This window comes from Eptesicus fuscus, chromosome 6 (genome assembly GCF_027574615.1).
Source record: "Eptesicus fuscus isolate TK198812 chromosome 6, DD_ASM_mEF_20220401, whole genome shotgun sequence".
Classification (NCBI taxonomy): Eukaryota; Metazoa; Chordata; class Mammalia; order Chiroptera; family Vespertilionidae; genus Eptesicus; species Eptesicus fuscus.
In genome coordinates, this window is record NC_072478.1 from 18,030,478 (window position 1) to 18,052,775 (window position 22,298).

General features: G+C 50.4%; 2 protein-coding genes across 7 annotated transcripts in view; one reads left to right on the top strand and one right to left on the bottom strand.

Moving 5' to 3' along the window:
* Positions 1–6,179, top strand: part of CHERP (calcium homeostasis endoplasmic reticulum protein) — an 18,616-nt gene extending 12,437 nt beyond the window's left edge. For 2 of the 3 annotated variants that reach the window (XM_028134401.2, XM_008157813.3), the window contains exons 11-17: positions 1,149–1,387; positions 2,211–2,344; positions 3,072–3,158; positions 3,599–3,748; positions 3,842–3,958; positions 4,399–4,493; positions 4,748–6,179. In XM_028134401.2, coding sequence (XP_027990202.1) covers positions 1,149–1,387; positions 2,211–2,344; positions 3,072–3,158; positions 3,599–3,748; positions 3,842–3,958; positions 4,399–4,493; positions 4,748–4,941 — 1,016 coding nt within the window. In that variant the 3' untranslated portion in view covers positions 4,942–6,179. The remainder of the gene's footprint in view (positions 1–1,148; positions 1,388–2,210; positions 2,345–3,071; positions 3,159–3,598; positions 3,749–3,841; positions 3,959–4,398; positions 4,494–4,747) is intronic. The other variant, XM_028134402.2, reaches the window with a different exon arrangement.
* Positions 3,932–22,100, bottom strand: C6H19orf44 (chromosome 6 C19orf44 homolog). 4 transcript variants are annotated; one of them, XM_028134405.2, is made up of 9 exons: positions 22,039–22,100; positions 17,982–18,732; positions 15,975–16,299; positions 12,484–12,557; positions 11,380–11,797; positions 10,208–10,303; positions 8,418–8,584; positions 6,624–6,705; positions 3,932–4,018 (listed from the first exon to the last, which is right to left on the bottom strand). In XM_028134405.2, exons 2-8 carry the CDS (start codon positions 18,729–18,731, stop codon positions 6,634–6,636), a joined length of 1,902 nt encoding a protein of 633 aa, XP_027990206.2. In that variant the 5' UTR covers position 18,732; positions 22,039–22,100; the 3' UTR covers positions 3,932–4,018; positions 6,624–6,633. The 4 variants fall into 4 exon arrangements, with proteins under 4 accessions (XP_027990206.2, XP_008156036.3, XP_054573279.1 ...); XM_008157814.3 differs by having other exon boundaries at positions 17,967–18,732; XM_054717304.1 differs by lacking the exons at positions 3,932–4,018; positions 6,624–6,705 and adding an exon at positions 8,669–8,742 and having other exon boundaries at positions 8,506–8,584; positions 17,967–18,732.
* Between the last annotated feature and the right edge of the window lie 198 nt (positions 22,101–22,298).

Sequence of the window (22,298 nt, forward strand, 5' to 3'; positions counted from 1 at the left end):
ACACCAAGCTGTAGAGGTGTGACACGTTGGTCCCTCTTCCAAGGAACAGGGCACTGTCTCTCTGTCCTGCAGAGAAGGGCAGATGGATTCCAAAAGGAAAAGTAACCCCCAAGTGCCCACAGCAACAGGCACCGAGTCCAGGGCCACACCGCTGTCAGCATTGGTTTCCCCTTCCTTGTCCCGACAGTTTGCATCAGCTCCTCTACTTCATTGTTGTTTTTCAAAGAGTCTTTATTTTAACTTTCTCTTTTTAAAATAAAATTTTCAATATGTTTTTATTGATTTAAGAGAGAGGGGGAGAGAGAGAAACATCAATGATGAGAGAGAATCAGCGATTGGCTGCCTCTTGCACACCCCCTACTAGGGATGGAGCCCACAACCCAGGCATGAGCTCTGACTGGGAATCCAACCGTGACCTCCTGGTTCATGAAGTTGATGTTCAGCCACTGAGCCACACCAGCCGGGCTTAAAAGAATTTTATTCTTACTGTACACCTGCCTCTACCTTAACATCCTCCGTTGGTTATAAATTCAGCTCAGAGATCACTTAGTTTATTGCCTATGTTAATATCCTGGGGTGGCATGACAGTCCCACAGATTGGGTGGATCCAACAACAGTTACTGTTTCCCAGTCTAGAAATAAGGTTAGTTTCTTCTAATGTCTCTCTCCTTGGCTTGTAGATGGCTACCTTCTCCGTGTGTCCTTACACAATTGTCTCTTTCTACCTGTCTGTGTCCTAATCTTATAAGTCATACTGAATCAGGGCCCATCCATATGACTTCATTTTAAGTTAATTACCGCTTCAGAGGGAGAGTTAGGACTGGTGGTGGTGAATGCGGGGGTGAGGGGTGGGGAGGAGATAAAATTTAGCCCATAACATTGCTGTTAGAAGGTTCTGTGATTTCCCTGTGGTTCCTTCTTTAACCTACGAGGTCCATCAGGTGCTGCTGTGGGGTGCCCGCCCCCTCCCAGCCTCGGCTCCTCCCCCCTTGCTGCATTGCCTGAGCAGTGAGTGAAGCAGTGGGAGGGAATGTGATGGAAGGGCTGCTCAGAAAGTGGGTGTTGGCATCCTTGCTCCTCTCTGAGGTCCTTGGTGCCACCCGGCTTATAAATTCCCTGTGAGCCTGAGATAAGTTTCTGTTTTGCAGAGATGGGACCCCCTCACCATCACCCTGGCCATCGCATGCCACATCCTGGGATCAATGAACACCCTCCCTGGGGGGGACCCCAACACCCCGACTTTGGCCCTCCTCCCCATGGTTTCAACGGGCAGCCGCCCCACATGCGGCGACAGGGCCCTCCTCACATCAACCACGATGACCCCAGTCTGGTCCCCAACGTTCCCTACTTCGATCTCCCCGCCGGGCTAATGGCCCCCCTCGTGAAGGTAAGGTCTGTGGTGAGTGCCAAGCTCAGTGGGACTTGCTCAGGCCAGTGCCTCTGTCTCCATGTGAAAAGCTCGTAGATGAAACGAATTTCCCGTAGACTACAAAACTGCTTCCCCAGGCCGCTTCCCTCTCATTTCCCACTCCCCAGTGAACTTGTCCAAGCCAGTCTGTGAGAACGCACCCGAGTCAGTGAGGCCTGTGTCCCCTTATCCCTCTGCATCTTTCTCCTGGTGCTACCAGTTTGGTGTCACTTGGGGCAGGCTGGGTTGGGCATGAGGCACGGGTCCTCCTAGTATTGGTTCTTGTTAGCCACCTTGTCCAGGGGTTGACGGCAGAGGGGTTTCTCAGGAAGGGGCAACCTCAGAGGAGTGCCTTCATGGAACCTGGGAATGTATGTGAGGGGTGAGGTGAGCAAGGAGCTGGGGCAGGCAGAGGGACCATCGGATGAGCCAGTTCCTGGGCCGGGCTAAAGCTCCTGATTGTGGGAGGGCCCTCAAGGGAGATAACAGAGCTCTGGGTAGGAAGTCAGGGCAGAGGGTGGCACCTGAAGGTAGAGCATTGGATTCACAGCGTGTCTATGAATGAATCAGGTCTCTTTCTGTCTCCTTATCCTGAAGGCCATGTCTTCTGTGGTCATTTTTTTGGAGAATTCTGTGGCTTTTATCAGCCTCGAGGGTGGGCCTTCCAGTGAGGGCTGGGTGAGCACTCTGTTGCCCAGGGCAACCTGAACACCAAACCAGGCCCTGTCTCCTGCACCTGCATCTTTCTGGGTGGGCCTGAGGGGGCTCCAGCAAGATGTGACAGCTGTGTTCTCCACTGCAGCTAGAAGATCACGAGTACAAGCCTTTGGACCCTAAAGACATCCGCCTTCCACCTCCCATGCCACCCAGTGAGAGGCTGCTGGCGGCCGTGGAGGCCTTTTACAGCCCTCCTTCCCATGACAGGCCAAGGAACAGGTACGGGGCCTGGCCAGCAGTGGGGCCAGTGATGGGAGGGGAGTCTCTATCCCATCTCCCAACCTTTCTTCCCCCAAGTTTGCTTCACAAGAAAGACTCTTACCATCCATACCTTCTACCCAGCATGGTGTGAGGCCCAGGTGAGGAGTGTGGTGTCTCTAAGAGAAGTTGCATTATAGGGTCCATTTCTCTCCTGACTGTGGGTGATATGTGTCACACATGGTGGCCCTTGATGAAAGGCTTTTCTATTTGGGACACGTTATCTTGCTGCACATCCAGGCTTTGTCATGGGTCCCTTTCAGGATACCCTCCCGCAAAGGCCTTAGCACCAGCCCAGCTGATATTGCTTCCTTTCCTGTGCCAGGCACAGGTTCCCATCTATGAGTCACAGCCCCTGGTTCCCAGTTACGATTACCACAGGCCCTAAGACCCTCAGCTCTTTCTTTCAACTGCAGTTCAGAAAGGCCGAGAGCCGGTGGTGTCAGGTATACAGCCCAGTCTCTCCACTTCCCAGCAGGTGTCCCGACCTCAGCCTGCTTCCTAATCCCAGAAAGGGTGTCCCGTGGAAATGACAGCCCAAGTGCTGTCTGTGGTGGCACGTGCTCGGCATCCTGAGTGAATGAGGGTAGGGAGGCTTGTGGGTAGGAGGTAGCCTCCTCCCTCCTGATGAGCTTTCCCAGTGCCCTTCGGGAAGGAGGCTGTTGTGGTCACATTGCCCATCTTACAGCGAAGGCTGGGAGCAGAATGGCCTCTACGAGTTCTTCCGAGCAAAAATGCGGGCCCGACGGCGGAAAGGCCAGGAAAAGAGGAACAGGTAAGGGCGTCCCTGCTGACTTGTGTGGAGTCATCATGCCTCCCTGGCTACATCTTGTCATGAATTGGCTTAGAGTGACACTGTTCTGTCACACCCTAACATGTTGTATCATGCCCCCAACACCTAATGTCATAAAACATATGATATCACCCCCAATCGTAGACAGAGGAAGTCAGGTCTAGCCTCTGCCTGGGTCTTGGGTCTAGCCCCCTATGTTAAAGGTGCTAGGAGCCCTTCCCACAGCCTGAGTTAAGACACCAGCACAAGAGAAGTTTGCTTTGGTCTGTATTCACCAAGCTGTTTAGGAATGTGAGGTGGTGGTGGTGTGAATGGCATGTCCGGACCCCTGGGGTCATTCGCAACCTGGGGTGGGGGTGGCAGGCTCAGCCTGTGTGGGAGCTGGGAGGTACTAGCTCCAGCTCACCAGCCTCTCCCTGCAGCGGACCCTCGCGGTCTCGGAGCAGATCCAAAAGCCGAGGGCGCTCCTCCTCTCGCTCCAACTCGAGGTCTTCCAAGTCGTCTGGCTCATACTCCAGGTCACGGTCACGCTCCTGCTCCCGTTCCCGCTCCTACTCCCGTTCCCACTCCAGGTAGGCAGGTACCACCTCTCGGGGACTTGGGCCTGAGGCTTCAAGGCTGCCCGACTGACCTGCAGGGCTCGCCCTCCTCCCCTCCCCCAACAGGAGCCGAAGCCGATCCCGCTCCTCAAGAAGCCACTCAAGGTCCCGCTCCCGCTCCAGGTCCAAGTCCTACTCCCCAGGAAGGAGACGTCGGTCGCGGTCCAGGAGCCCCACTCCGCCGTAAGATTTCTGTCTTAACTGTCCAGTGACCCGCTGGGAGCGCTGGATCCTGAGGCTTTGCTGTGAATGTTGAAATGTGTCATTGAGAAGACATGCTCGTGGTGGCCCGTGCTGGCACAGGGCCTCAGGTACACCCAAGCATTAATGCAGTGACGGTGGCACTTCCTGATCTCACGTGGTGGTGGCTGGGCTCTGTTTCTAACCGTTTTAGGGGCTTGGTGTGACCCACCCTTGCTGCACAGTGTGAAGCGGGGGCAGTCACCTTAGAGAGTTCCCGTTATCTGGCTTGTGAAGAGGACGAAGAATAATAGAGACACAAGTGTGTGTGTCCATCCTGCACTGTGACTGTTCTCATATGCCACACCCTGTAATATTCTAAGTTTTCATTCCAATAAATATACCTGCTCTTTTTTAAAAGATGTAACCTGTCTTAATTTTAGTTCCTCAGCTGGTCTAGGTTCTAATTCAGCACCTCCTATACCTGACTCCAGGCTTGGGGAAGAGAACAAAGGACATCAGATGCTGGTGAAAATGGGTAAGGTTCCGGGGAAGAACAAGTTGCTCTGGGATTTTGAGGTTGGGGATGATGGCTTCAGAGGAAGTCCCAACTCACCACCTTATCTTTGAGAGAGGGTGGGCCTGCTGGGCATTCTTCACCAGCTTTGTGTTCATAAACAGCGTTTATGCATGTTACCTCCCCAGATGCATTCCTACTTAACTGTGTCAGGATAAAGGCACCACACTGCAGTTTTTGTAGGTTGTAACCACTCACCCCTCTTTCTTCCTAAGGCTGGAGTGGATCTGGTGGCCTCGGCGTGAAAGAGCAAGGGATCCAGGACCCCATCAAGGGGGGGGACGTGCGGGATAAGTGGGACCAGTACAAGGGTGTGGGTGTGGCCCTGGACGACCCCTACGAAAACTACCGCAGGAACAAGAGCTACTCCTTCATCGCCCGCATGAAGGCCAGGGACGAGTGCAAGTAGGTGTGGTGAGGAGCTCTGCCATCCGCCGGCAGCTTGGCAATTGGGACCTTCCTGGCTTATTGGATGTGGAAGATGGTAGGGACCTCTCGGTTCTCACGCAGCCTCCATTTGGGGGGAGCTACAGAAGAGGACAACCATAGCATACCTAGCGACCAGTGCCATGCTCTACTGCGGGAGGCACAGGCCCCACCTGCAAACCAGCTTTCACATAGAAGAAAGATTCACGTGAGGACACCCTGCACTCATTCCCTGGACAGTGAAGCGAGAAACATGAGCCTCTCACCCCCTGGACAAGAATCCTTGACACCTGTAGGAATGGATTTTTTGTCTCTTCCCAGTCAGATGCGAGTCTCTGCTTAAATCAGCAAGCATGTGTGGAGGAGGCCTTGGCGAGCACCAGGTGCCCGGACTAGGGGTGCAGCGGGCCAGCTCTACAGCCTGCACCTCCCTCTTAGGTCGTGACAAAGCTCAGGCCAGGCGCTAGTACTGCTCACTCTCTAACAAAGGAAAAACAAAACCTTGATTTGCAACATTAAACAGGGTTTTCATTTTTACTCCAAATGGTTTAGTTTTTAAAAACATGTTGATCTAAGATATCCCCAGTGAGATAATTTGAAACTTGATTCCTCCAAGACATACTGGCCCTTAGTTATTTTAGTTAAGTTGAATTTTTTTTTAACGTTAGCCATTTGCTGTTATCTCCAGACAGAAAAGGATCTAAGGAGATGGATCTGAGAGAGCTTCAGGTCACAGGATGATACCCGTGGAGGATCTGTGCCCTCAATGTCTACTTGTGTTTTTCACTTCAGAGAACCCTGACACCAGCACCTGCGTGCAATAGTCCATTCAGACCCAGTGTGGGGAGGAGCCACAGGCCTTGCCTCCTGCTCCGTCACTTCCTTTTCCCACCCACCCTCCTTCAACCACGAGGGGGTGAGGCCTGGAGGGAGCCGCTGGCGACCACACTGGGATCTGCTGCACTTAGTATCTTTAGGCAGCGGGGTGCGGTGCCGTTTATTTGTACAGAAACATTTTCAAAAAATTCTTTTCGATAAGATGCAAAATCCTCCAACTTTTCAACCTGATGTGATAAAATATTTGATTTTGTTCTAGGTTTCCTGTAGCTGTGAATTGTTTAAATGTGTCTGATTCAGGATATAAAGCATAAACATGTGCTGTTAACAATTTCTTGTGGGTTTTACTGTTTTGCCTTCAAATAAAGACTTTTTCATAAAGACCTCTTCCTTGGTGTGTTGAGCTCAGAAGGGAGGAGGTGTGTCTGAGTGTGGACTTTGAGTTGTAGGCTCAGGTCAAGCTCTGCCTGGTGTCTCACACCAAGGTCCCCAGAATGGACCCCTGACCCTGTGTCCTTGTTAGTAAATGGGACTCTCATCCCCCATCAACCTCAGCTCGTTAGGAAGCCAGTTCCGGGACAGGTGGAGCCGTTCCACGGGGCTCCAGGCAGGCTGGCAGCCTCTGTCTTGCCATGAGTGGTAAGGTCACCCGGGTTCCATTTCCACTGGTCTATGGTCTGTCCTCAGGGGCCGGGAGGGGAATTCCACTCAGGTGAGTCCTAGGTGCCACCTGCCCCCTCCCACATTAACTATCCCCTGGACACTAACGTGTTCTGGCTGGAGTGTTCTAACTAGACCAGCTTGTTAGAATCACAAGCCAAGCCTTACCTGGTGGTGCTCACAGCTCCTCCTTCACCTCCTTCAGAGCGTCCTCCATGGTCAGTGGGGCGGGTCTGTGATGCCTGATGTACTGTGGAGCAGAGGACAGACGGACATGTCACCACAAGCCTCAGCCTACTGGGGCTTTGGGTGCTAAAGATAGTGCCTGTCCCCAGCAGTTCCTGGTCACACAGACAAAAAATGACATGCCATGTGGTAACGCTGCGGGGACAGAAGAGATGAGCCCTGGCTGAATGCTTGAGTCTGAAAGGATGAGTGACTGCTGTCAGGAAGGAAGAAGGGCTGGGTGCCCTTCTCAGGACACGGGCCCAGAGCAGGCAGCGAGGAGCCATGGTAGGCTATAGACAGCAACGTGGTCAGATCACCAGCCTGCGTCCAGTCAACTGATGGACGTCCAACAGAGGAACGAAAGGGATCCCACAGGGTGCAATCAGCAAAGTCTGGAATGTGGGAGACTGTCAGACAACAACCTGTTTTCTCTAACAAACGAAAGAGATGGGGATGGAGGTGTAGAGCAGTGGTTCTTAAAGTGGGTCCCCAGTGGGCCACCGTGCCGCCAACAAACAACCTGGGTAGTCACAGACTTGGGGTGCTACACTGCTCAAGGCTGAGAACCATTTTTCCAGATTAGGAGGCTAAATAGAAAGGAGGCATCTCGATGTATGGACTATGTCTGGATCCTGATGAAGAAAATAGGAACGGCCAGGCCAGCATGGCTCAGTGGTTGAGCAACAACCTATGAACCAGGCCATGGTTCGATTTGGGTCAGGGTTACGGGCCCAGGTTGTGGGCTCGATCCCCAGTGTGGGGTGTGCGGGAAGCAACCGATCAGTGATTCTCATCATTGATGTTTCTGACTCTGTCTCCCTCTCTCTTCCTCTCTGAAATCAATAAAGATAGATTAAAAAACAAAAATAGGAACATGTTCAACTTTTATGAGGTAAGTGGAAATCTGAACCCTGGATTTCAAACAATATAAAGTTAATTGGGTGTTGGTATGATAATGGTACTGTGACTATTTTTTAAAAGTCATTTTTTAGAAATACATACTGAGATATCGATAGATAAAATTATTTTTTAAATCATGCAGAATAGTTCATATAATGCTGAAACCGGTTTGGCTCAGTGGATAGAGCATCGGTCTGCGGACTGAAAGGTCCCAGGTTCGATTCCGGTCAAGGGCATGTACATTGGTTGCGGACACATCCCCAGTAGGAGGTGTGCAGGAGGCAGCTGATCAATGTTTCTCTCTCATCGATGTTTCTAGCTCTCTATCCCTCTCCCTTCCTCTCTGTAAAAAATCAATAAAATACATATATATATAAAAAAAAGAATAGTTCATATAATACGCCATTCCTATAAAGAAGTATACATATAGCCGAAACCGGTTTGGCTCAGTGCATAGAGCGTCGGTCTGCGGACTGGAAGGTCCCAGGTTCGATTCCGGTCAAGGGCATGTACATTGGTTGCGGGCACATCCCCGGTAGGGGGCGTGCAGGAGGCAGCTGGTCGATGTTTCTCTCTCATCGATGTTTCTAGCTCTCTATCCCTCTCCCTTCCTCTCTGTGAAAAATCAATAAAATATATTTAAAAAAAAAAAAAAGAAGTATACATATAATATATGCCTAGTACATCGTAATATATTTTATATATCATATATTATAACGTGACATATATTACACATCAAATAGTTCCCTGCTGCCCCGGGCTGAGTGCTGTCCCCATGGTCAGAGCCCTGCCTGCCCTCCCTCTCCCAGGAGGGGGTAGCTGTGCTGCAGTCACCTCTTTGGTTTCCTCCAGGGTGTGGTAGTGGAACGTGTCTTGGTCCAGGGACTGCAGGAGGGACCCATGCAGGTGCCGGCTGGCCTCCATGAACTGCTGCGTCAGGCTCAGCTGCTGCTTAAGCATGTCATTGAGTGCGAACACGGCCGGGCTGTAAGCTGTCAGGGCTGTCCCCAGCACCAAGTTACTGAGCAGCCCCTGGGCCCCTGTCCTCCCATCCCAGCCCAGTCCCCTCATCCCGTCAGCATCACCTGCTTTGGGCCCAGGTGCTCTGCAGGCCCCACTCCTTCCGGTATGTCTCCATACTTTCCAGAAGCAATGCCATCTTGGGAAGTAGTGAAGGTCTTGCCTTTTGTCTGTCCCTAATAAATGAACTGCCTTCTACTGACGTGTGTGAACCTCAGAGCTGCTTGTCAAGAATGCTCACCTCTTAGGCAGATTTGGAAGTCTTCACCTCCACATCCAACACACAGAAAGGTTAGTAAATTGACACCCAAAATGTGCAATTGCATGATGTAAATCTATTTAACACTACCCACTTAAATATGGGAAAGGGGGTAAATTTGATTTATGCACTTTTAAATGTAATTAAATAAAAAAATTTAATTAAATAAAAATACAATTAGAATTAAAACTGCAAGTGTTAAAAATGATCATTATTCAAATATATAGTAACACTAGAGGCCCGGTGCATGGATTCGTGCAATGGTAGGGGTGGCGTGGCCTGCGGGGATCTGCCCGCTGTGGGAGTGCACTGACCACCAGGAGGCAGCTCCTGCATTGAGCGTCTGCCCCCTGGTGGTCAGTGCATGTCATAGCGACTGGTTGACAGGTTGTTCTGGTCATTCCGCCATTTGGTTGCTGGGCTTTTATATATATAGATGGAAAAATCTTTGAGGTTAATATTGTTTTTTAAAATCTCTTTTTAAACATATAAACGTTTCTTCTGTAACAATTACTATATTTTAATATCTTCATATTTTTAAAATTTTAAGAAAACTAAAATGGGGGGGGAAATAGTAAGTACTAGTGTAACTTTACTGGTGTCATGTGAGCCATCAGTGGCCCCATGGGGACCTGGCAAAGTCTGGGCTCCCTAAGAAAAAGGCTTTTGGAGAACTGTTGTGTGTCTTCCAGCCTGGGGTGGGTCTCCCTAGGCTCCATGACTCCCCCAGACTCAGCAAGGAGGCCAGTCACCATACTGGCTGAGTGTCTTCAGAGGAAAAACAAATAATGGATTCTGGATTAAAAGTCTCAAAGGGGAACATGCAAAATAAAAATATCCTTGCCAAAGCCGGTTTGGCTCAGTGGATGGAGCGTCGGCCTGCGGACTCAGGGGTCCCAGGTTCGATTCTGGTAGGGGGCATGTGCCTTGGTTGCGGGCGCGTCCCCAGTGGGGGGTGTGCAGGAGGCAGCTGATCGGTGTTTCTCTCTCATCGATGTTTCTGGCTCTCTGTCCCTCTCTCTTCCTCTCTGTAAAAAATCAGTGGAATATATTTTAAAAAAAAAATAGCCTGGTGGAATGGAGAGGCTTAGAGGTGAGTTACTTATAACCTTCCTCTTTTGTCTGACATTCATCTCCTTTGGCAAGACAGATGGAAGGTTCTTGATCACTCAGTCTATCGTCTGGGATCCGAGGAACTGTAGCAGCTGCCTATGGCTGTGACAATCCCCACAACGGATTCCTCACACCCAGCACTAAACGTGGCGCCACACTTCCAACGGTGGGGGTGACTTTGCAGATGAAATGCATCCACTTCACCACAAGGACCCCCGAGCTGGGCTGTTACCTTCTATTGCATCTGCGCTGACGACATGACTGGCGATGGGTGTAGGATCCACATAGGCACTTCCCAGGGCTGGCCCGACGGTCGCCATACCGGCCTCTGTCCCAAGGAAAAAGGGGGAGGGGTAAGTGGCCAGATTTGGAGCAATGGCTACTGTATGGCTAAACCCCCAATCTAAATGAACCAGTCCAGGAGAATTATACCCCTTGTTCAGTCCAGGAACAAGCTCTGTTTATGCTACGGATGTTGTCTATATGAGACAAGGGAGCAAGACAATGCTTAAAGAAAAGGGAACTTTTGCCCCGGCCAGTGTTGCTCATTGGTTAGAGTGTTGGTCCACATACTGAAGGGTCTGAGGTTCAATTCCTGGTCAATGGCATGTACCAGGGTTGTGGGTTTGATCCCTGACCCTGGTCAGGAGGCAACCAATCGATGTTTCTTTTGCTCCCTCCCTCCCTCTCCCTTTCTTCTAAAATCAATGGGAAAATATCCTTGGGTGAGGATTAACAAACAAACAAAAAAACAAAAAAGGAAAGGGAACTTCCTTTCCAGAAGGGCCAAGCCTGACAGTGGGGACAAGAGAAATGTCTGGAAAGTCACACTGGGCATGATGAGAAGGGCCCCCTGCACCACAGAAGGGAATCCACCCAAACACACCAACTTGAGACCACCAGCTAGTGCAGCCTGGGAGACCTGCACAGGCCCCATGAGCTGCCAGAAGGCAGTTTCTGTCGCAACGCTGCTCCCCCAGGCTCACCCTGGGCACCACTGACATTTGGGGCCACATCACTCCTGGTGGGGGTGTCCTGGGCACTGCGGGGTGTTAGCAGCATTCCTGTCCTCCACCCAGCTGTCACAGCCCAAATGGCTCCAGACCTTGCCAATGTCCCCCATGGCCAGAACCACTCCAGTTGAGAACTCCAGTGGTCATTGATTCTGGAAACTCATAATGTTTGAGCGCTCAGAAGAGAAGGAAACACCCAGGGCAGCTGCCCCTCGTCTGTGTAAGAGGAAAGCAGGGCACCGAGGACCCCCAGCTAGTTAACCACGATAGCCAGACTCCAGACACTGGAGCTCCTTGTCACGCCTCCAGGTGCCCACTGCACAGCCTGAGTGCCTGTCACTGCCACCGAGGCCTGCACCTCCCTCCTCGGGCACTCCGGCCTCACACTTACCCTTTGTCCACTGGTAGGTAAAGGCAGGGTCAAGGGTCTGCACAGCCTGCTCCTTCACTGTGACTCTTGTCACATCCTGGGCCCCCTTTTTCCGAGAGGCACCTGTTGGTGGGGGGTGGTCTGTCTTCAGGCTTGCAGAGAGTTCAGACCAAGTGGCCAACGTCCTGTCCAGAGACTCCTCAGAATGGGTCATTGGCTCTGATGCTGTCAGGCTTGGGGAATTCTCAAAATCTTCCGAATAAGCCACGCTCACCATGCTGGCTGTGGGCTCCCCAGGCGTCGGCCTCAGGTTAGCAGCACGCTGGGGCGCAGCAGAGGAGGCCGATGGCTCACTCAGGTGCTCCGAGACCTCGCTTCCGGTTGGGGGGCCCCTGGTCCTGGGGCTTTTGCTGGGTGCCTTTTCCCTCAGACCTCCTTTCTAAAACGAAGGACAGTAGCGATAACCGGAAAGTGGTTTCGAGCGATGAACATGCTCCAGATACCACTGCCTTAGACGAGGTGCGGTACGCCTGGGGGCCCACCTGGCGAGGGCCCACGCTGGTCCTTTATTAGATGTGGGCAGGGGGAGTCACTGAGTGGGGCTGCTGCACGTAACACTGTTGGTTTCAGTATGTGGGGAGCACATGAGTGAAATCTGTTAGAGTGTCATTATTGTGTATTATTAGATGCCTTTGATATTGAGGTGGTCTCTAATACGGCAAGAATCACAACGGGGCAGTGGAACAAGTCAGGCAGGTGTTGCTATGGGGGGATTAAACGGGACCCGCTTTAACTGTCCACTGTATTAAGTAACTTCGTCCTGTTATCACCTAAGTCGGGGTCTCTCCTGTGGCACTCGACATTTGAGAGCCAGACATTCTTTGCAGTGGGGGCCGTCCTGTGCCTTGCAGGGCGCTGAGCAGCACCCAGCCCAGCAGCCACCAACTCAACGCCAGCAGCACACCCCACCGCAGTCATGACAACCAAAAAATGTCTCTAGACATCACCAAGTGTCCCCTGGGGGCACAGTCACCCCGTTAAGAACTGCTGACCTAAAGGAAGTGTAACAGTTGCAAACCTTCCTAAGTAATGACTTACAATGAAAAATTAGACAGTTGTACTTACTTTCTGTTCCAAGTCCGATTGCATGCTGACAGCTGGAGCCAGATCATCAAGGGATAAAATATTTATTCTAAAATCTGTAATTAAAAATGTAACATGATATTTACTCATTTATTTGCTCCATAAATGTTTGCCATCGTGTTGTAGGCACTGGGCTAAGCATTAGCGATAGGAAGATGGGGAGACATGCCACCCTGTGCTCAGTAAGCTAGTCCAGGGGGTCTGCACACTTTTTCTCTAAAGAGTTAGATAGCAGCCTGGCTGGCGTGGCTCAGTGGTTGAGCATCAACCCATGAACCAAGAGGTCACTGGTTCAATTCCCAGTCAGGGCCTATGCCTGGGTTGTGGGCTCCATCCCCAGTGGGGGGCGTGCAGGAGGCAACCGATCAATGATTCTCTCTCATCATTGGTGTTTCTATCTCTCTCTCCCTCTCCCTTCCTCTCTGAAATCAATAAAAATATATTTAAATAAAAAAGTTAGATAGTAAATATTTTTGTCTTTGAAAGCTAGACAGTTTCTGTCCCAACTACTCAGCTGTCCTTAGTGTGTGAAAGCCACCACAGTCAAGGTGTAAACAAATGTGTGTGGCTGTGTTGTGTTCTGATAAAAATTTATAAAACAAACCTGGGCCTCCCGGGTCCTGGTTTAGATGGATGAGCAGATGATCACAATGCAATGAAAATGTTGAAGTATGCGGGGTGGGAGGGGCACCCCAGCCTCTGGGGGAGATGGGAAGAAGGCTGCAGGGCCTAGTGGAGTGGCACCTCAGGCAGATGTGAGGCTGGGCCTGATGCATCCTATGTTCTCATTAAAGCAAGTTAAGGACCTGGGAGCTGGCACTGAATGAGCGTTTTGGCACTCCAGCTGGCCGACTGCCAAGGCCGGACGATGTGAGTGCTAAGGTATTAGCAGGAACAAATGGGAGCAGGGCCCTCTGGGCAGGAGGCAAGAGCCAGCGGTGGGAGAGAGGAGAGCAAGCTCCCATTCTCTCTGGAAAGGCCAGCTGAGGGGCTGTGCCCGATGCCCTCCCCACCTACCCATCGAAAGACCAGGTCCAACCCAGCCTGACATTCTAGCCCGAGGACTCGCCCCTCCTCCGAGCTCCTCTAACATGAACCGTCATCTCAATTCACACGGCAGGTAGGTCCAAACATGCGATCACAGACAAAACCTCTGAGCTGAGCCCTCCCAGCGGGCCCAGGGCAACGGCCCCAAGGGAGGTCACGGCCTTGAGCACTTGGAACGGTGTTGGCACTGGCTGAGAAATAACATCACTGTCACATCAGCCAATCTTTAAACGCACGTGTGAAGCCGGGCCAGCGCAGGCACTTCACATGCAGTCTCATGGACTTGGCTCTGTCCCACTTTACAAGTGAGGAAACTGAGGCACAGAAAGGCCAAGCCTGCACAACCAATAACCAGTGGGGTTAGGATGTCCCCCAGGTATGTCAGACCCCAAACTTGGACTCGTACTCACCCCTCATTCCCAGCTGCCGCCCTCCCTGGAGGCTGCAACTGGATGAGGGTGGGCGGGGTCTGGTCACCAGGACAGACCCTCCAGGCCAGCAGTGGGGCCAGAATGGTGGGGATACCCACTTACCAGCCCCTCAGTGCAAGGATCCTGCCAGAATAGGCCAGGCGTCAAACGGCATTTGGCGGCCCCTGAAGGGGCTCCAAGGGGTCTTCTCATATCCACAGCCTCACCCGCCCCCGTGCTCTGACCCCAGCCTAACCTGGGGGTGGGAGGGGGGCCTTTGTTGGCAGTGCGTCCTCCTCCCCTCACCCCCTGGGGCGGCACCTCGGCAGAGTGAGTATTTCAAGCTGAAAGAATCTGAGGATTGGCAGGTGCGGCACGGACTCTGCCCTTCTCCCTGAAGCAGGTCTGAGTGGGGCTGTCCCTCTACCCAGAGGAAGGGAGCACCCCCGTGGCCAAGACTGGGGGTACTGGGGAATCCCAAAGAGCCGGCTTTGCTCAGTTTACTGCCCTGAGCCCATTTCCTTTTGTCCTGTCACATTTCTCCAGGCCTTTCCACGCCTCACCAAACCCAGCACCCACAGGCTCGGGCCTGACAGTCCCTTCAGGTCTTCCTTTCCTTATGGGGGCTCCCATGTCATGTCAAACTTACATTAAATATTTATTTACGCCCTAACCGGTTTGGCTCAGTGGATAGAGCGTCGGCCTGTGGACTGAAGGGTCCTGGGTTCAATTCCGGTCAAGGGAATGTACCTTGGTTGCGGGCACATCCCCACCCAGTAGGGAGTGTGCAGGAGGCAGCTGATCGATGTTTCTAACTCTCTATCCCTCTCCATTCCTCTCTGTAAAAAATCAATAAAATATATTTTAAAAATATATATGTATTTATTTACTATGTCATGCTTTTCTCCTGTTCAACTGTCTTTTTGTTTGGTTTTGTTAATCCTCACCCGAGGATATTTCCCCATTGATTTTTAGAGAGAGTGGAAGGGAGAGGGAGAGATGGAGAGAGAGAAACATCAATGTGAGAGAGACCGATTGTCTCCCGCACACGCCCCAACCAGGGCCAGGCATTGAGCCTGCAATCGAGGTACGTGCCCTTGAGCAGAATCAAACCCGGACCCTTCAGTCTGCGGGCCGACGCTCTATCCACTGAGCCAAACCGGCTAGGGCTCAACTGTCTTTTGTTACAGAGCCGCAGCGGAGAACTTAGAAGGGGAAAAAGGAAACAATCTATTTTTTCCTCCCCTTCAACTGATTCCCGAGTTACAGTCAGTCACTGGCACCCGTGGGGCAGGCTGGCCTTCCTGGTCGTCCTGCAGGGACACAGCAGGCACTAAAGACAGTGCTTCCGTTTAGATCCGAGGATCAAAGGAAGAAATCTACGTTGGCAGCACATCTCTCTGCTTTCTCCTCTTTCTTATACAATTTTAAAATAAAAATGTTAAATAATGTGGCAATGTCTGTGACTAGAGATGTTTACACTTTTCCAAATTTAAAAAGGAGGTAAATTTCTCTTTTACAAAAAGGAGAGTTGAGTTGCCTTTCTTTTGCTCATGGCTCTAGGAGGGTTTCTAGGAGGATTTGGGTTATTGCTCTGTGATTGGTCAGGGTTACTGGATGAAGAGATTCAAGACAGAACAGCCCTGGCCGGTGTGGGTCCATTGGTTGAGCGTCATTCCATGCACCAAAAGGTCACACTATTCCTGGTCAGGACACACACCCACATCCCAGTTGGGGTGTGAACAGGAGGCAGCCGATTGATGTTTCTCTCTCACATTGATATTTCTCCCTCTCCTTTCCCCTCTCTCTGAAAACCAATAAAAACAGATGTAAGAAAATAAAAAGACAGAACAAAAATCTGACTTGGCCCCTCAGGAAAGGTCAGGGAGTTGAGGGTGTGAGAGGGCCTACCATGCACTCCCGGTGACAACAGCCTGTGACCCCCACCCTGGGGACCCTAAGGAGGCCTCGCCCTGTCTGCCCAGGGGGACACCTTGGCACAGGGCTGTGGGTTACCATTCAGGCTGTCGTCAGAGGCTTCTGGGAGCGACTCCTCCCCGGGCCCGGCCTCACTCCTCACGGGAGAGGATGAGAGCCTGCCACGTGCCTTCCCGGGGGGCACTGGCTCTGACACAGTGCTGGTGACGGAAAGCGATGACACCGTGCTGGGGGCTGTGTCCGCAGGAATGTGAGTCTGCGGGGAGTGAGCTCTTGAGCGCACACTGCGAAGAGTCCCGTCTGCTAATGGGAAAGTTGGCGGATGTGATGTCCCAGGTGGCTTTGCGCTGGAAGGCTCCTCACTGGGTAGTGAAAGCAGTTTTGGTTGAGTTGGGATCTGATCCTACTTTGGCAGAAATAAAAGAAACAAAATTACCAAGCGCGTGGTACGTAAGTCCTTATCATTTGACAATGTGGCTAGCAGGGTGCATGAGACCAGGGCTTCCTAGACCACATATCCATCCCTCAGTGGCCCTTTCTCTGTTACCCCTCATTTCTGGAAGTCAAGGTACAACATTTAGACAAGATAATGTTAGAATTAAAAAATACTCCACAAGTAATCAGAAATATCACTTTGCCTTCAAACATGTACTGTTAATTACACATTTCTAAATGAAGGCCCCTAAGTACATGATCGATGATAGCTGGGACTTTCAACAGAACCACAATGACTATGCACAGGGTTTCCCCATAAAACACAGCCTTCCCAATACTTAGCATTCACTAGGGTAGCTATAATCACAAAATAGAAAATAAGTATTGGCAAGGATGTAGAGAAATTGGAACCCTCATACACTGCCGGTGGGAATGTAAAATGGTGCAGCCGCTGTGGGAAACAGTGTGACTGGTCATCAGTAAGTTGCTCATAAAATGACTGTAGGACCCACTAATTCCACTCCGAGCTATTTAGCCAAAAGAACGGAAAACAGAGACTCAGATACTTGTACACAAAGGCTCATAGCAGCAGGATGCCCAAAAGGTAGACAACTCAAATGCCCATCAATGGGTTAATGGATAAATAAGATATGGTCCGTCACACAATAGAGTATTATTCGGCCATAAAAAGGAGTGAGCCCTAGCCGGTTTGGCTCAGTGGTAACCACATCGGCCTATGGACTGAAGGGCCATGGGTTCAATTCTGGTCAAGGCATGTACCTTGGGTTACAGGTTCAGCCCCCCTGCACTGGTCGGGGCACATGCAGGAGGCAACCAATCGATGTGTCTCTCTCACATCGATGTTTCTCTCTCGCAGTCTCTCCCTTCCCTTCCACTCTCTGTAAAAAACAATGAAAAAAATATCCTCAGGTGAGGGTTAACACACAAAAACAAAAACAAAAGGAGTGGAGCACTGGCCTACACCACAACGTGGGTGAACCTGAAAACACCACGCTGAGCGAGAGAAGCCAGACACAAAAGGCCACACTGTTGTATGATTCCATTTATATGAAACGTCCAGGACAGACAAACCCATGGAGACAGAAAGCAGATTAGTGGTTGTCAGGGGCTGGGGGAGGGAGAAATGGAGAGTGATTATTTAATGGGTGCAGGGTCTCCTTTGGGGATGATAAGAATGTTCTGGAACTAGATAGAGGTGGTGGTTGCAAAACATTGTGAAAGTACTAAATGCCAGTGAACTGTTCATTTGAAAATGGTCAATTTTATGTGAATTTCATCTTAATAAAAAAATGGAAATACATGATCCCCGTGTGACACAAAGGACAAGCAGGCCTGGATTGCCTATGGCATCATCACTGCTGGTGTTCAACCAAAGTGCTGTTCCGTGGTGTACACAGTTACACGTTACTGCAAAACTGCCTAACGGGTCCCAAATCCCATCCCCTACAGAGCAGGCCCACACAGGTAGCTGTGACGGTCTGAAACCCAACCTTTCCTCATCAAACCCTGGTCTCACGTGGCCCCTGGGTCACACCTGCTACCACAAGTCTCTAGTGCTCTGACAGAAAGGCACAAACGCAGACTTTGTTGAAAACGAATGCATGCCAACCTTACCGAGAACAGTTCTACCTGCTTTTTCCCAGCCACTCTGGTGCCGGTGGGGCCCTGATTCGTGCGTGGCTCCTTTTCTCTGAAAGAGTCCATCAAGCTTCCCAGCAGCTCTCTCATCTCCTCTTCATCGCTGTCTGGCGAATCCAGCTTTCTAACGGGTGCTTTCTCTGTGGGCACCGAACGATTCCTCTCTTTCCCAAAATGGGCTTCAGGAGGTAGCTTTTCCGCAGGTGGCTCTCTCCTCTTTAGAAACCTGCTGACCTTCCCCGCCGGTGTGCTGCTCCCGCCGAGAGGAGTCTCCCGGGCCTGCTCCTGGGAGGTTCGGTCTGTATTCTGGGAAGAAAGCTCAGCTGGACTCCTGGGAGGAGTTTTGTCTGCTCTCCAGGGAAGACTGTCCTTGGAGGTCTTCGAGTTGGATTCCATGTCAGACAAGTCCATCTGTACCTTCCGATTCATGATCTTGGACTCGATCTGGGCCAGCTTCCGAAGCGCGGCGCTGGTCCTGAGCTGGGAGGCGGTGGTCGGGGGTCTCCCCGCGGACAGCCAGGGCCCACTCCCCAGGCCAGCATCCCCTTTCGGGAAGAAGTGTTCTCCACCCATAGTTTGGCTTCTTTTTAGAAATCTGCTATTACTGGGAGCTATTTTGGTAAGGTTCCTACTGATCTTCACGTTTTTTATTTTTTCCATCTTTGAATCTTCTAAGGAAATATCATTGAAATCACCAAAGATTTCACGCATGGGATGGCAGTTTTTTCTTGTTGAAGCCATTCTAAGGAGGAAAGAAAGAAATGTATCATGCATTCAAACCACCCCTGTGTAGTCTGCTCAGACAGAGCCTTCCCTGCAAGCCTGATGACGACAAGGAAAATGGTCAGACACTTGGTACCATTTAAGCAATTACCTACCGCGTTTTTATTGATTTTAGAGAGGAAAGGAGAGGAAGCGAGAGATAGAAACTTCACTGATGAGAGAAAATCATTGATCAGCTGCCTCCTGCATGGCCCCCTCGTGGGGATCAAGCCTGTAACCCGAGCATGTGCCCTGACCAGGAATCGAACTGTGTTCATAGGTCAATGCCCAACCACTGAGCCACGCCAGTCGGGCAGGGCTACTCTTTTCTCCGTCCTCAACTCTCTAACAAAGGGCTGTTAAGACACAATCTGGCCCAGCCGGTGTTGCTCAATGGTCGAGCAAGGACCTAAGAACCAGCAGGTCACGGTTCGATTCCCAGTCAGAGCACATGCCCAGGTTGCGGGCTCGATCCTCAGTAGGGGGCGTGTAGGAGGCAGCTGATAAATGATTCTCTCTCAACATAGATGTGTGTTTTTTTCTCTTTTTTTTTATGTTTCTATTTCTTTAACATTGATGTTTTCATCCCTCTCTCCCTCTCCCTTCCTCTCTGAAATCAATTAAAAATATATTAAAACACACACACACACACACACACACACACACACACACAATCTGGCCCTGGCTGGGTGGCTTTGGTGGTGGGAGCATAGTCCCATACACCAAAAACGTTTCAGGCCCTAACCGGTTTGGCTCAGTGGATGGAGCGTCGGCCTGCGGACTGAAGGGTCCAAGGTTCGATTCCGGTCAAGGACATGTACCTTGGTTGTGGGCACATCTCCAGTAGGAGCTGTGCAGGAGGCAGCTGATCGATGTTTCTCTCTCATCGATGTTTCTAACTCTCTATCCCTCTCTGTAAAAAATCAATAAAATATATTTTTAAAAAAACAAAAACAAAAACGTTTCAGGTTCGGTTCCGGCCTGAGCACATACCTAAGTTGCAGGTTCGATTCCCAGTCAGGGCACGTACTGGAGGCAACTGGTGGATGTTTATGTTTCTCTTTCTCAATCTCTCTCTCTCTCTCTCTCTCTCTAAAAGTCAATAAAACCATATCCTCTGGTGAGGATTTCAAAAATCACACACACAGTCTGTATATTTGAGGTCCCCAGAAAAATCTTATTTCCCTAAAAGTGTGAGGACCGCTGACCTGGAAGGAGGAGAAAGCTATGGACAGACGCAGCACCCTCCCCTCAACAAATGTCAGCCACAGGGTATGTACACAAGCTGGTGGACATTTTTCTGGGGAGAAGGACCAGAGCTTTCATCATATTCTGAAGTTCCTGTGTGCCCCTGAAGAACAGGAACGACCGACTGCAAGATTTACAGAGGTTTCCAAAGATTTTAAAGACGTAAAACGATGGAGAAATACAGGGTGGTGGGTCTGTATTTGCTGCACCCTTTAGCGAGAAACTCGGCAACAGCAATGAAAATGTGAACTACACAGATCTCACGCCTGAGAATTCCATGTCTGGGAATTTACTTATAATGAACATTCTCAATGTGCACAGAGAATTTTAGAGAATGACATGGTGGCATTGTTTGTAGTCACAAAAATCCAAACCCATCCATAGAGACCTGGGCAAGTCCAGGAGACAGCATTCAGATGATAGAATACTACACAGACGTTAAAAGGAATGAGGCGGAAAACAAAGGACCGCGGGAGATGTGTGCGGAACCGTGGGTTGTCTCCATACTGCGCCGAAACGACGTCAACAACTATATTAACATTTTGTAGGTGAGGCTCAGGAGATGGCTCAGCCCAGCCCATCCTGTGAGTCAGAGGGCAGGCCCCACCACCAGGCCAGGTTTTCTGGCACGTAGTTGTCCTGAAATGTTCCCTAGGTTTACAAATAACCAATGGAAAAATGGTTAAAATGGCAAATTTTATGTCATGTACATTACCACAACTAAAATAGACATATTTAAAATATACACAATTAAAAATAAATCAATAGGCAAAGGTCATGAACAGACATTTCTCCAAAGAGGATACTCAAATCGTCAACAAACCCTTGAAAAGATGTTCAACATCACTAGCCATTAGGAAAACGTAAATCAAAACCACCATAAGATTGCCCTAGCCGGTTTGGGTCAGTGGATAGAGTGTTGGCCCTCGGACTGAAGGGTTCTGGGTTCAGTTTTGGTCAAGGGCATGTACCTCGGTTGCAAACTCAAACTCCGGCCCCAAGGGAGCGTGCAGGAGGCAATCAATCCAAGTGTTTCTCTCTCTCTGTCTCTCCTCCTCCCTTCCACTCTCTCTAAAATCAATGAAAAAATATCCTCCAGTGAGGATTACCAAAAAAAATTTAAACAAAACACACAACACACTATAAGATCCCACTTCACACCCACTAGGATGGCTATAACCAAAAAGTAAAAAAAATACAGATATTAACAAGCATTGGTGAAGCAGCAAATAAACTGCAACCCTCAATTGTTGGGGAAGGGATATTGTAAAATGGTGCAGTCATCAATTTAGAATATATCTGGTAATTCCCCAAAAGGTTAACCATAGTTACCAAATGATCCAGCAATTCCACTCCATGTGGCCCAAGATAAATAAAATATATGCAAATATTCGTAACAGTTATTACTCATAATAGACAAAAAGAAAAAAACAACCCAAATGTCCATTAATTAGAGAATGGATGAGAACTGAGGTCCATTCATACAATGGAATGCTATTCAGCAATAAGAAAGAACAAATATCAATACACATAATAGGCATACATCTCAAACACATTACAGTAAGTGAAAGTAGCTAGATGCAAAACACCAGAAAAGACAAATCTATGGACTCAGAAAGCACATCAGTAGTTGCTGGGGCTAGGAGTGGGGGCCGGGATGGACGCAAAGGGGGCAAAGGGGATCTACCTCCTTGGAGTGATGCAAAAACAAAGTTCTACAGCTGGACCGTGGTGATGGCTGCACCACTTGGTAAGTTTACTAAAAAACAATGGACTTGTACACTTAAAAGGCACGAATTGTATGGTATATCAATGAATCCTCAATAAAATTGTTAAAAATGAAAAATCGAAGCACTGGAGTCTTTCCCCAGGCCTGGAACGATCCACATCGGATCACACTCCCGAACGGATCCAAACCGGGGAACTAGGGTATGAGGCGCAGCTGGGGGCTGCCCTACCGCCACCCTCCCACCCCAGCCCCAGAGCGCGCCTCGTTTCTCTCTTCCGGAGCCCCTGCCGCCCAGCCTGTCCAGCCAACCTCCGCCCTCGATGTCCATCCACGGGGTCCAACGCCGCTCTCCGCCTGGCACTCAAACTTGAGAGGACGGTTGCCCCCGGCAACCGCACCAGGACGAAAGAGACTACATCTCCCAGCGCGCCCTGCGCCCCCGAGGACCAATAGCGTCCCAGGTCACAATAGCGGGACATCTTGGGAGTGGCACAATAGCGCGCTGGGACCAGTGATGCCTCGGATCACAATCGCGAGGTGTGACGGGAGTTGTAGTTCCTAGCAGGGCC

Excerpts from the sequence above, each read along its gene's own strand:
- C6H19orf44 (XM_008157814.3), bottom strand. The coding sequence starts at position 18,731 with ATGGCTTCAACAAGAAAAAACTGCCATCCCATGCGTGAAATCTTTGGT. Across the intron at positions 16,300-17,966 it reads AGCAGGTAGAACTGTTCTCG|GATCAGATCCCAACTCAACC; the intron begins GTAAGGTTGGCA and ends CTGCCAAAGTAG. Across the intron at positions 10,304-11,379 it reads TACCTACCAGTGGACAAAGG|AGGCCGGTATGGCGACCGTC; the intron begins GTAAGTGTGAGG and ends TCCTTGGGACAG.